Raw genomic sequence first — 13,609 nt, forward strand, 5'->3', positions numbered from 1 at the left:
TTACAGCCAACAAAATAAAGACCTGTTCATGTGAACTGAACGTGACTGCACTGTTTTCACTATTTACTCAAATCCAAGATGAGCCCCCCTCCCCCCCCCACTCCTGCTTCAATATGGGGGGGAAAGCGTTCTTTGTCTTAGATTCAAGTCAAGGTGGGGGTACAAATGCCTGCTGCAGCTCTGGCTTCAGACCAGACCCAGGCTCAGGGCCAGGGCTGGAACTGCTGAAGCAACCACTGCTGCCAGGCTGGGTAGCATCTGGAGAGGAGCCAGAGCTGCAACTGAGGTGGGGGGTGGGAAAGAATGATGTTGTGGGGCAGGCAGCAAGGAGGACCTGCTGGAGGGGCAGGCATCGGAAGGTGTAGGCACTGCAGGGATAGGCAGGGAGTAAGTGAGGGTTGGGGGGCAATAGGTTCAGGGGGCAAAGTGTGGGAAGTGCAAGGGGTAGGGGTCAGGCTGCTGGACTCCCCTTGCTGCATGCCCCCCTGCCGCTGTTTTCCCTGCTGCAGCAGCGAGGGGAGACAAATTTAAAGACAACTCTCCAATAATTAGATTCTACACGTGGAAAATTACATCTAAGATATTTCCCATGTATGGAATCTAATTATTGGGATGTCATCTTAAAGTTATCTTGGGATTCAGGTATAAATGGCATCTTTAAAAAGGGTTACAGGGCACATACAAGCTGAACAGTGCAACATTACACATATTCTGGACAAACATTCCAAACGGAAATACAGAACACTTAGCAAGTAATCACCTTTAGATTAAATCCAAGCAAGTCACTGATGACACCTGAAACAGCAGACAGGATGACAACCTGGGTGATGTTATAAAGCAGTGGGTTCATTGTAAGCCCATATAACCTGAAGGGATTGTCCAATTCCTGGCAATTGAAAATATTTATGTAATTAGATAGAAATTATGCAAAAACAATTTTTTAATGTCAGGAAATAAATTACTAATAGAGCTAGTACAGTATTTCAGACTACCCTTTATAGCAATACATTAAAGAGAATTGTGATAATCAGTGATCCGGGCTTTCTCTGTTTAAAAAATACAAATTCTCCAAAAAAGATCACAAATTTTCCGATAAAAATACATAAAATCTGTGTTTTTTCCATGATTAAAATGAAACTCCACACTCTATATATAGGTATCAGTTGAACAATATTTCATTGATATATTAATAATTTTAAAGCAATTTGGAAGCCTACTAGTGCCTCAATTCCTATAATAGAATAAAATCCATATACCTATGAATTTTAGTGTTTGATTTTGTTTTTTATCATGAAAAATCAGAGTCTCCCCTGCCCCCTTCACTCACCAGGACATGAGTCCAGCTCTGGATCTCCTCCACCGCCCCACTGCTTTGTGGTGCTGAGCAGCCCTGATAAGCCCAGACCATGCCATTGCCCCCCACTCCTGACCTGCAGGCCCCAGCACTGCTGATGCCCCTCGCTCCCCCTAACCATAGCCCCCTAGCCATGCTGGTGCCCCTCACTTCCCACCCACAGTCCCCTGTCTCTCCCAGCTGCGAGGGCTAAGGGGCCAGAAACCCAGGTCCGCAGTCCCCTTCCCCTGGCAGCGGTGCCTGAGCCTTAGCACTTGTCCGCAGCAGGCAATGGCTGCTGTGGTAGAGTGGAGCACCACTCCTCCTCCCACACAGGTGGCATGGCAGGAGCAGAGCCTGTCAGGGCAGGTGTGGGATGCCTGCTGCAGGCTTGAGGCTCCCTGCCCTGCTGCCCTTGCCTCGGGGTCTCCACAGCCCAGTGGGCAGGACCCGGCGCAGCAGGGCACAGTGGGGCCAGGTGGGAAAGCTCGTTGCCGCCGCTGGGAGCTCCATGCTACTATGGTGAGGCAAACCTGCCCACCCAGCATCAGAGATGAGCAGGATTCTGTGCTGACGCTCCCACTGCTGCCAGGAGGGCAGGGAGCACCTTTCCATGGCAGTGTGGAGCTTGCAACAGCAGCACCGAAGTTCCCCACCTGTCCCCACTCTCCCCTATGCACAAATCTGAGGGGCATGTGCCCTTCCCCTTCCCTTCTCCAGGAGTGCGTGCAGCAGCAGGGAGCTGCTCTCCAGGCTGTCTGATAGTCATATGCGTATGTGTGCATGCACATATGCACATGGTGCCCCCTGCCTAACCACCCTCCTCCCACTCACCACAGGTCCTTGCTGGCTGGAACTCTGCCAGTGTGCAAGGGGAAACCCACCATTTCCATGTTTTTCTCCTTAAAATGAGAAATTCCAGGTTTTACCATGTTTTTCCATGACAAACAGAAAACCTGGATCCCTGGTGATAAGCAATTGTGAGTTCCTTCTAGGGCTTAAAACAGATCATAGTACTGACAAGTCAGTTTAAGGAAAGAACTGCTGACTACTCCAGTCAATCAATCAACTGGCTTAATGCCATACCCTGTTTTAGCACAATACATCTGTCTGAAAAGGATTTTGAAATTCCTGTTTTGGTCTAAATAGAAAGAAAACCATATAGACCATGTTTTCAGTAGAGAATGATTTGTAGTGAAATGGGCAAGATCAGAGGAACATTTTGAGATGGGCTGTTTTACTAAAATAATTTTAAAACTAGAGTTAAACGAAACCCATTATCTGATACTTTCTCATTCTAATGGAAAAACAGGGCTATTAGCACCAAGAGCTGACATGTAATGAAAACCCAGAGCTATTAGCACAAAGTGTTGAAATGTAATGATGTTAACCAATAAAGTGTAATGTGTCAGCGTTTAGATGCAGCAGCCCTATCAATTCTGCCATAGGGTTAATATAACAATCCTTATTTTTAGGACAAAAATAGTGTTAAAAGAGCATCTTTCCAGGCAGAAACATTTATCTTTTTAGTGCAAAAAGAAACCAGATCAAGAAATAAATTCAATCCAGGCAAATGCAGAACAAATAGTTGTAATACTTCACATTATACTTTTCACTGTAAGTAACTGTTAGATGTGTGAGTTACTGTTTGATTGTTAGACACTGAGTCCCAAAGTCAGTCAATTATTTTACAGTAAAATTACATTATTCAGGAGACGATGACTTACAACTTTCTGTAATAGCGTGTTATTTATATTTATCATTAGCACCTCTCAATAAGAGAGTACAATTTAATAATATAATTTACTTCTTGTATAACTTCTAGTGAGCTATAAATTATTTGTATTTGTATTCTCAAGGTCACAGCCCAGATAGGCGAGCCACTATGCTGTATGCTAGATATACCTAGAATAGATAAAATTTTAAAAAGACAAGACAGGCAAAACGTACAAGGGAAAGGAAACATGACTATCTGTACTGCATAACTTATAAAGGGACCTTACTGGCAAAAAGTGTCCTAGACCTTGTGGTATGCAACCATTAAAAGCTCATAAATAGATTACTTGCTTCCTGCATGTTCATGTGTTTTTTGACTGCATCTTTTCCTGAATATTTGCTGAACTACACAATTCAGCAATCTGAAGTAAAGTCTTCTAGCTACAGATTAAAAGGCTCTCTACACTAAAGTGATTTTATGCAAAGTAACTATGGCTGCATACAACCATTCAAATAACCTAGGAGAATTCGCCCAGGTTTACCCTCTGGGTAAAGAAACTTACCCAGGGCTGCACATACAGACATTTCAATGCCGAGGCCCTGAAGAGTAGAGAGCTTGCAGTGCTGACACTGGGTAGCCTGGAGGAGGGGGCTTGTACACACATCTCAGTGCTCTGCAAGCTTCCTTAGTCTGTCTTGTGACAGATCACAGCACTGTATACAGCAGCATTGATAAGCTCACCCAGACCACCTGTGGCCAGCATGAGTTTCACTATGGCACAACGTGGGACCTGCAGAGGGGGAATGTTCTAAAGCAGCAGAGTTGAGTGAGCGACACTGTCTCCTTTGGGGGGGGGGGGAGGGGAGGGTTGCAAGGGGGGGAAGCTGGAGGACTACATTCTGAGAAAAAGCCAGAGCATGTTCACATTCCCAGGAGAAACTCTCCTAGGAGGGATTTAGCTCTGGTCGTTACCAAGTTGTTATTTTTCCTGAAGTGGCCATTTTTACCCTGGGAGAAAAACACCTGAACATCTGTATATTTCTAGTCTCTCCTGGGAGAATAGCAACTCTCCCAGAAGAAACAATATCTGTACAACACCTCTGTAATCATATACTGCTTGTAGATGTGGAACCCCCCCCCACAAAAAAATGGTGCCTTACTTTAAATTCAGTGTGCTGAGCCCAGTGCATGCCCAGAAGTAGCACATTAATTGTATCTGGCTTTCCCAATGTCTGTATAAATTGGATGCTTTAGTGGGGCTTTAAGTGCTTTTATCCAATAGCTGATTGAATCAGCTATTGGATAAAAGTGCCAAAGAGCCCTGCTGAAGCGCCCAGTCTATACAGACACTGCAAAGCCGGGTTGAAGCAACTTGCTGCTGCTTTCAGTAAAGCACATTTTTGGGGGTGTTTTCCACATCTGGCAGCACCCATATTGACAAAATTCGCTCTCACCTAATAATCGCTCATCATGGCCCTAAGCAAACCTGGAGAACACTACTCAATGACCTCTAAAGGCAGGAACATGAATTTACTTCTCCAGGTATCAGCTCCTAGCCTTTCAGAATTATTTTGGCACCCAAACTTCAGAGAAAGCCCTCAAAGCTAAGAACACAGGCAGTGAAATTATGAGAAACAGAGGGAAGGAACAGTGGTATAAAGCTGATTTTCTTATAAAGTAGCTAACAGAGAAGTCAAAATTGGTCTGTTTGGATGCAGTGAGTCCTCACCAGCCTGCCTCCAATTAATGGAAATTAGCAACCAATAGAAATAGTGAGAAGGAAGATGTTTAAAGGTGCTGGTAATTATTTGATAGTTTAAGCTCTGTTATATGGTAGAATCTAAATATAAAAACCAGTGAATGGGAGTGTGTGCCCTATGCAGTGTCTACAAAAGGTTGCCACAACTTTATAGCTAGGTGAATTAAAAGAGGCTCAGCTGGTAGATTTTAAGATCTTTTTATATGAGCTCTATACTTTTTTTTGGCCCAGGATTGTCAAGTGGAACAAGCAGCAATTTAAGGAAGCTATTTATTTTCTTAAATATAATACTGAAAAACTACATAGGTTTATCTATAATTTGTGCTTTAGGTACTTTATGATCCTTTGCGTAGGGATACAGTATCAGACTTCCAGAAAAAAACCTCTTTGATTAAGGAGAATGTGAGAGGTCTATTTCCTTCAAGTAGAATAAAACAAAAATGAGCAATCTCGTGATTTAGATGTAATGATGTACACTACTTTGGTGTTAACGTAAGAAATAAACAATGCATGACCTTGTCTAAAGAAAAATAGTGAAGTGTTTAAAAAAAGACTTCTCATTTGCAGACTCTTCTCATAGTAATTTTAACAACAACAATGCAGACAGGAAATTTAACAAGTGATTCAAAAGAGACCTCCAAGTGAAAGATTGAGGGACCAAATTCAAGCTCTATTTAGCTGCTAGAGCTGACAAGTTTGACCAGCTAGAGGTCAAACTGCCAATTTTCTTTTTAATCAATCAGGTGCTGAGTTCTCTGTCCCAAATCCCCTTAGCAGGGCCTGAAGACGACCACGAAAGATGATTCCTAACTGTGTTGTTGTGGCCAAGCTGGTTGCTGTTTCTGCAGAAGGAAAAAATCCCTCTTATTTCTCATGGAAAACAGCTAACAACAAGAAAGGCATAAAATTAAAATTACTTCTCTGAATGTAGAATTAGCTCCTGAAGTATATGACTATCAGAGGAAGGCACACCTTTGCCCAGAAACAGGTATGTGTAACAACAAGGAACAAGGGTCTTGAAGAGGAGGTTAGGGAGGCCTGATGACTAAAAATTACTAGCTTCACTCAGTCCCTATAGACTTTGCTATCATTCCAGGAGAAGGAAGGGATCAGGCTAACTGAATGGAAATACATCCATTCTCTATACCTGGGGACCTCTATGTTTGAAGAAACTACCTGTTGAACTGGCATGCACATAGATTCATTCAAAAGGAAAATATTATTGAAGATTTCAGGGTTCACCTATCATATTTGTGGCTGGAGGGTCATTCTGCTGAACTCATCCACTTAGGATAGGGCACCAAGAGTCTGCCTAAACAGCTCATATAAGATGGGATGACAAGTTGTTATATTCTCTCTGAATAAATGGAATAGCAAAGAAAAAATTCTAACACTTCTCCCCCAAAAGAGCCCTTTAATCTAACAAAGATATGCAAAATGAGAATCAACAGCTGGAACCTGAAGCCAGACAAATCCAAATTAGAGACAAGACAGACTTTTTTTTTTTAACATAGGATGATTAATCACTGGAACAAACTAGCAAGGATAGAGGGGTTGTGACATTTTTCAGTCAAGATGGATGCTTTTCTGGAAGGTATGCTTAGTGAAATACAAGTTATTGGGCTATACTGACCATACAAGATGACATTTAATGGCCTGTGATATATAGGGGCCATGCTAGAACATCTAATAGTCTTTTATGATTTTAATACCTATAAATCTAAGAAAGTGACAACTGTTGAATTAACCAGAAGTGACAACTGTTGAATTAACCAGTCCTATCTGAGGAGGTAGGTAGTCACCCTGGATTATCTACAGGATCACACATTTTAAGAGAAGTTCAAAACAACTGAATGCTCTAACCATCATAGATTGCAATTTAGGTTTGAAGCCTGAGAAAGACTTGCTTAATGTTATCACATGTTAAAAGGTAAGCACCATTCAAACACCCTGAGAATTCAAGCAAGCAGCAAGGTCAAAGACTGATCCTTGACTTCCTAAATGAACAGATCAGGAGGTCAGAAGTCTTGTATGCAGATGATCTCATTGCATACAATATTTGAAACTGTACAGTTGTTTCAAATACAATGCCCATCTGGATTGCTGTCTTGTATTTAGGAGGTGTTTGGTTTTGGTGTGCTGGAAGAAAGGAAAATGCAAACATTGCAAAGGTCAAGAATCAACCTTCCCTCCCCAACTAAATCAGATCCTGAAAAGAACAAGAGATATTCTCTCAGTCGAGAAGACATGGATAATCTTGGAGAACACTGGCAACCCTGGAAAAGCCAGCCTGGCAATTAGAGCAAATAAACCTTAAATTGGGGATCACTCAAAATGAAAAATATGGATACACATCTCCCAAAGGGCAGTAACCATGGCTACCCCTAGCTTGATTAAAAAATCTTACTGGATGGAAGAAAGGTGATGACTACATACTGGGAGACTTTCTACTCGTAACAAAAAAGATTTAAACCTATAGTTAATGCGGTGAATAGACACTGAGAGATATGCCTCTGAAATCCAATGAACAGAGAAAAATCATGAAGACTGATATTCTAGAGGAGCAATGCTATAGCTTCTAGCTGTAATATGAACCTGGAGCAAGGTGATACAGGAGGAAGAAATCAGAATTGTGACAGAAATCCTAAGCTTGAATGGGAGTACAGAGTGCAAACATTTGTATGCTAGTCTGCTTTCTGGAAAGCAAGACAAAAGGCACCTACTAACTGGATATGCTGTGGCTTTTAGCTAGCTGAAATCACCAAAAAAGGGCTTCTGGCCATGACTGAGTCACTTTAAAAAATCACCACCAATGGCTTATTGGAAATGTGGCATAAACAGCTTGGCAAAGTAAGGATATCAGAATGTATACTGACACTACTAAACACCTCCCCACAGGGAGAGGAAGACTGGCCAACCTGGGAAAATTTAAATAGCTTTGAACAAAAAAGACAGCATTAAGAAGTGGGACTACTCTAATAACTCAGACACATGCGACTGTCATGAAATCAGATCATGGGACATCCACTGGTCTGCCAACTCCTGGAAGAACTCAGCACGAGGGAAAACCTAGTCTCATCCACAGACTGAGGCCTTCTTATGTGCTAGATACTGGAAAATTCTATAATTTTGGTGGAAGGACACAAGAAGAATTAAGAAAAGAACAATTACTCTAGCATGTAACAGGATGCTAACTGTGTCTTTTTGTGTGGCCTGTCAATCTGGCAAAAATGGGTAAGTCAAAGTAACATATTCCACTGTTCAAAATTCAAACGAGGACACTGACTTATCTAAGACTGATTTGTCATTGTTCCAATGAGTTCTTATGTTGAAACACATGACTCCTGCACTGAGCCAATATGGTCTTATTAGTTCAAAGGCATTCTTCTGGTACTTTTACTGAACTAGCATTTTTCTTCTCCAGAACAAGCGTTTTTTAAAACTTCCTTCTGCTGAAAGTGATTTTACCGGACTGATGTCTGACAGATATTTCTTCCGCTAAAAACTGGAAATTGTAGAATCACTCTTCATTTTCAAAAAAACACAGGAACTTTTTATTATCCTCACTGTGTGGTATGTTTAGTTCAGTAGCACCCTAGACCATTACACCAAAGGGTAACAAGAAGGGTTTCTACAAGTACGTCAGCAACAAGATGATAATCATGGAAAGTGTGGGTCCATAACTGAATGGAGGAGGCAAGCTAGTGAGAAATGATGCAGAAAAGGCTGAAGTGCTCAATGTCTTTTTTCATCTCAGTCTTCACAGGCAAGGTCAGCTACACCTGGCAGCACAGCTTGGGGAGGAGGGAAGCAGCCAACAGTGCTGAAAGAACAGGTTAGGGACTATTTAGAAAAGCTGGACATGTACAAGTCCATGGGGTTGGATGCAATGGACCCGAGGGTGCTCTGGGTGTTGGTTGATATGACTGCAGAGCTGCTGGCCATTATCTTTGCATTATCAGGAGAGGTACCAAATTATTAGAAAAGGGGATATATAATGCCCATCTTTATGAAAGGAAAGAAGGGGGATCTGGGGAACTGTAGACTGGTCAGCCTCACCTCAGTCCCTGGAAAAATCATGAAGCAGGCCCTCAAAGAATCCATTTCTAGGCACTTGGAGGAGAAGAAAGTGATCAGGAACAGTCATCAAGGATTCACCAAGGGCAAGTTATGCCTGAGCAACCTGATTACCTTCTATGATGAGATGACTGGCTCTGTGGATGCAGGAAGAGCAGTGGGTGTGATATATCTTGACCTCATCAAGGCTTTTGATATGGTCTCCCACAATATTCTTGCAAGCAAGCTACGGAAGTACAGGTTGAATTAATGGACTGAAAGGTGCATAAAAATGGCTGGATCATTGGGCTCAAAGGGTTGTAATCAATAGCTCGATGTTTAGTTGGCAACCAGTCTTAAGGGAGTGCCCCAGGGGTTGGTCCTGGGATGGTTTTGTTCAGTACCAATGACCAGAAAGATGGGATGGGATGAACCATTAGCAAGTTAGCAGATGGCACCTAGTTGGGGGGAGTAGTAGATACACTGGAGGGCAAGGCTAGGATTCAAAAGAAACCTCAATGAATTGGAGGATTGGACCAAAAGAAATCTCATAAGCTTCAATAAGTACAGGTGTAAAGTCTGCACTTAGGACAGAACAAGCACATGCACCGGTACAGACTGGAGACTGACTGGCTAAACAGCAGCTCTGCAGAAAAGGATCTTGGGATTACAGTGGACAATAAGCCAAATATGAGCCAGCAGTGTGCCCTTGTTGCCAAGAGGGCTAATGGCATACTGGACTGCATTAGTAGCACTGTTACCAGCAATTCAAAATAAGTGATTCTTCCCCTCTATTTTGCACTGGTGAGGCCGCATCTGGAGTACTGTGTCCAGTTTCGGGCCCCCACTATAGAAAGTATGTGGACAAATTGGAGAGAGTCCAGCAGTGGGCAATGAAAATAGTGACAGGGCCGGGGCACATGACTTCTGAGGAGAGGCTGAGGGAACTGGGCTTATTTAGTCTGCAGAATAGAAGACAGAGATTTAATAGCAGCCTTCAACTACCTAAAGGGTGGTTCTACAGAGGATGGATCTAGACTATTCTCAGTGATGACAGAACTAGCAAAAAGGGCCTCAGGTTGCACCAAGGCAAGTTTAGGTTAGATATTAGGAAAAGCCTTCTCACTAGGAGGGTAATAAAATACTGCAACAGTTTACCCAGGGAGGCTGTGGACTCTCCATCCTTGGAGGCTTTTAAGACCCAAGCAGACAGAGTTTTGGCTGGGATGATCTAGTTGGGGATGGTTCTGCTTTGAATAGGGGGATGACCTCCTGAGGTTCCTCCTAACCTTAATTTTCCATGATTCAAAGACTTTCTGGTCACTGAAGGGTACGAATCTAAATTTGGTTCCAGTATTCAAATACCACGGCAAGAGGCTAGGATGTAAAGCAGAAGAGCAAACACTTGTCAAAATCAGGTGAACCAATCCTTTTAAAGCTGTCAGCTGGAAACCAAAATTTAAATAATCTTGCCATCAGAAGCAAATGAGAAATTCTAAGTTACTTGTCTGCAGCTTGGCAAATAGTAGTTCATGGAATTAATGGATAAGGCAAATCAGAATACATAGTCTTCTACAGGAAATTCTGGTGAATGATTTTTAGCTTAGAAAGTTAATCTGGCATGTAAACTCTTCCATCCGTTTAGCTGTAACGTACTGATCAGCAGGCAAACTTAAGGACACTATTACAAAAAAGTTGCACGATTTCATGGCATTCTGTACACATGTGAATGTTTAATGAATTCACTCACAGATGCAATCAGATTTAAGCATTTACACCTAAATAATTTATAAAATATATGCTGCACTGATGTAGAAATAGAAATGACTAAATACTCTTTTTTCATTTCTGACAGGATTTTGCTTGACCATATGTAAACAAGCTGCTAAAAACAGGGTCATTTTAATTTGAAACACTAACCAACATCTGCTGCAGTATTTAGGAGGAGGAGGATCACTTCTTACAGAAGAATACTAATATTACAGTAGTTAATTACTTAGCCCTAGACACTGAGTAAAAACCACAAGTAGAGCAGGTATATTATCTCGTTCTTCTGTGGGCTGTACGATTGTCTATCCCAAACGCGCTCTCTCAGTATACTTATGAGCTGTTCATCATAAAGCAAATCAAATCTTAAAGACTTTAATAAGTTTTTATTTTAAATCCACAGAAACACCAATACAGCAAACTGTATATGAAAGCATGTGTCACAGTGAAAAAACAAAGGCTATTAGAGATGCAGATCTAAAGAAAAAGGGCACAGGGCACTGCAAAAAAATGAAAACAGGTGATATGTTAAGCCAGGTACCCTATTTCCTGATACTGAAATAATCTATTTTTATTCTTACCTTGAGTAACTTAGTAGCAAGTTTTAAAACATTGTTTACTAGTGTCAGTTCCTCCTTCTTATTAGGCTTCTTCTCCATTTTCAAGTACAGGTTTATCTATGTAAACAAAAATATTGAGTTAGCACCTCTTCCAAATTAACAAGCATACATTTAAAATATTTCTTAGCAGAATTAGCAATTAGTCAATAATTAGATGGTAGAAGTGCATCTGTGGCAGAAAACAAGGGGTCTTATTTTAGAAGAAAAATATTGCTTGATAAATGCTACAGTAAAGCAATGTTTATGATTTAACACAACAGTTTTTAACACTTTTTTTTAAGGCAATAACAAAAGCTGTAAGTCTGCACATTCACAAGCCCCACTGGAAACAAAGAACAGTAGAAAGCTGTTTAAAGGAGGCACTACTTCTGTTTTTCTGGATTCTGAGAATTCTCCAGAGCTGAGTAAAATACACCAATATGTGAATTTTCTGACTGAACATGACTGACAGAACTTGAAGGAAAAAAATATTACATGGGCTGAAGTAATAAGCTAAATAATTATGATTGCTCTCACCATCCTGGGGAAGTTTGATAAGCAGTACTGTCCTCTAAATAAAGTGGAGCATGAAATCTGAATTACAGTGACTGAAGTATTCTCTACCAAGATGAGCATCTGACAGAGATCAGCTGATTAAGATAACAGGTTTATTGCATAACGGTTTGTAAATACATGAATAGAGCTCTACATAAATTTGCAAAGCTGCTACAATGGGCATATGCTTAGTCAGGCCTCTTTTGCCTTTGTGGCATGTAATATAATCTCTTACAGGAGAGAGAGGGGCTTATGTGTAGCTCTTCACTACATAATCTAACCCACTGAGTGTTAAGGAAGTAATGGCTTGATTTTTATTATTTAGGACATGAGAAATAAATGCTTTAGGGACTTTCTATCCTCTCTGGCTATATTTAGATAGAAAGCTAAAGATGCAGAGTACTTAAAAAATGTGTCTGTGCTTAGGTCTGTATTACTCTGTTTGCCGCTTTAACCAGTGCCAGCATGTCCAGGGTGGACATTCGGAACACCTATAGTAGTGTGCATTTTAAATTATGCTGCTTGCTTTTTAAGGAAACAAGAATCAGCACTGTTAAACAATATGACTCTATTCATGACTAAAGCATGCATATGTTTTCTGAAACACCCTCTATTATGGCTTCAACGTGTGGAGCTTTACTGTGTTTTACTGTGAACACACAATCTAAAACAGAATAGATAACTAGATTACCTGATTAGCTGAGATGTGGGGTTTTTTCTAATATATTCCATGTCCCACTTCCATGAAAAAGGAGTATGCAAGTCCATCACTACAGACTTTTTGTAGGAATATCTATATGAACAAGTTGTCTAAATTAAGGCATAGGTTATGTTGTCATTTTAGACAAAAGGATAGAAGCCATCCTTCTTTAGAAACAGTAATTATCTGGGAATTTTTTTTCCAGAATTGATAACACTCCCTACACTCCTCTCTTCTTACTATGTTCTCACAAGAGATGTTACTGAACAGGAAGGAAATGTGAAAGTTGGGGGAAATTATACTGAAGATGGTGCTGAGTTGTATTAGTACTAGGATTTTCTTTTCTGTGGCAAAGATTACATAGAATTACATAGAAGCAAGAAAGTCAATCCCCCAAATAACTTTGTGGGAAATGGGTGGGGAAAAGGGGACAGAGAGAAGGCGGGGTAAACAAGCAGGGACATGAATTAAGGTTGACATGAGCATTAAGACCTGCATACCAGACCTGACATCTAAAGCCTGGTACAGAAGTCTAGGAAGATGATAGTCTGCTCAGGACATGAACCAGACACATCTAATCTATTGCAGCTATTGAGCAGGTTGGCTGTGCAGTTCACATCTCTGTATGCAATAAAAAAAGAAAGGATGAAGGAGGATACTGCCATCTTTGACATCTAAAGAACCTGATAAACGCTTTGCAGTCTGTTGATTGACTATTCTTCTCTCCTTGCACTGATGAATTGTGAATCTTTGAATAGAAGATATTCCACATGTGTTCAGGTTATAGGTGAAAGACTCATCTTAGAGTGGTAGTTGAAGTTTCTGCTCCTGCTGCAGTTGCTGTCATAGCAAATGAGGTCCTCAGTCCACACTTAACTAATAGCTGCTTTTCTATGGTTAACTTGCTTACTGATTTTACTATGCTCTCCAGACAGCTCCTTAGCAAATAAATCCATTCTCTCCTGGATTTAATATCTAACTGTTTCAATACCTAGATGTCTTATAGCCTGTTAATTAGAACCTGAATATCAAGTAATGCTAGGGAAAAAAATCTTCCTGTTCAGAAAATGCAAATTTTTATCAGGTCTGCTAGATGATATAGAACAGGAGTGACAACCCATGG

At 41.0% G+C, this 13,609-nt stretch overlaps 1 protein-coding gene across 7 annotated transcripts in view; it reads right to left on the reverse strand.

Moving 5' to 3' along the window:
• Nucleotides 1–13,609, reverse strand: part of PHTF2 (putative homeodomain transcription factor 2) — a 154,154-nt gene that overhangs the window by 4,105 nt on the left and 136,440 nt on the right. For all 7 annotated transcript variants that reach the window (XM_090041918.1, XM_090041919.1, XM_090041923.1 and 4 more), the window contains 2 exons: nucleotides 11,214–11,309; nucleotides 761–886 (listed from right to left, as the gene is read on the reverse strand). In XM_090041918.1, coding sequence (XP_089898044.1) covers nucleotides 761–886; nucleotides 11,214–11,309 — 222 coding nt within the window. The remainder of the gene's footprint in view (nucleotides 1–760; nucleotides 887–11,213; nucleotides 11,310–13,609) is intronic.

The sequence above is a fragment of the Crocodylus siamensis genome, chromosome 4, assembly GCF_052110815.1.
Source record: "Crocodylus siamensis isolate JL-2025a chromosome 4, ASM5211081v1, whole genome shotgun sequence".
Lineage (NCBI taxonomy): Eukaryota > Metazoa > Chordata > Crocodylia > Crocodylidae > Crocodylus > Crocodylus siamensis.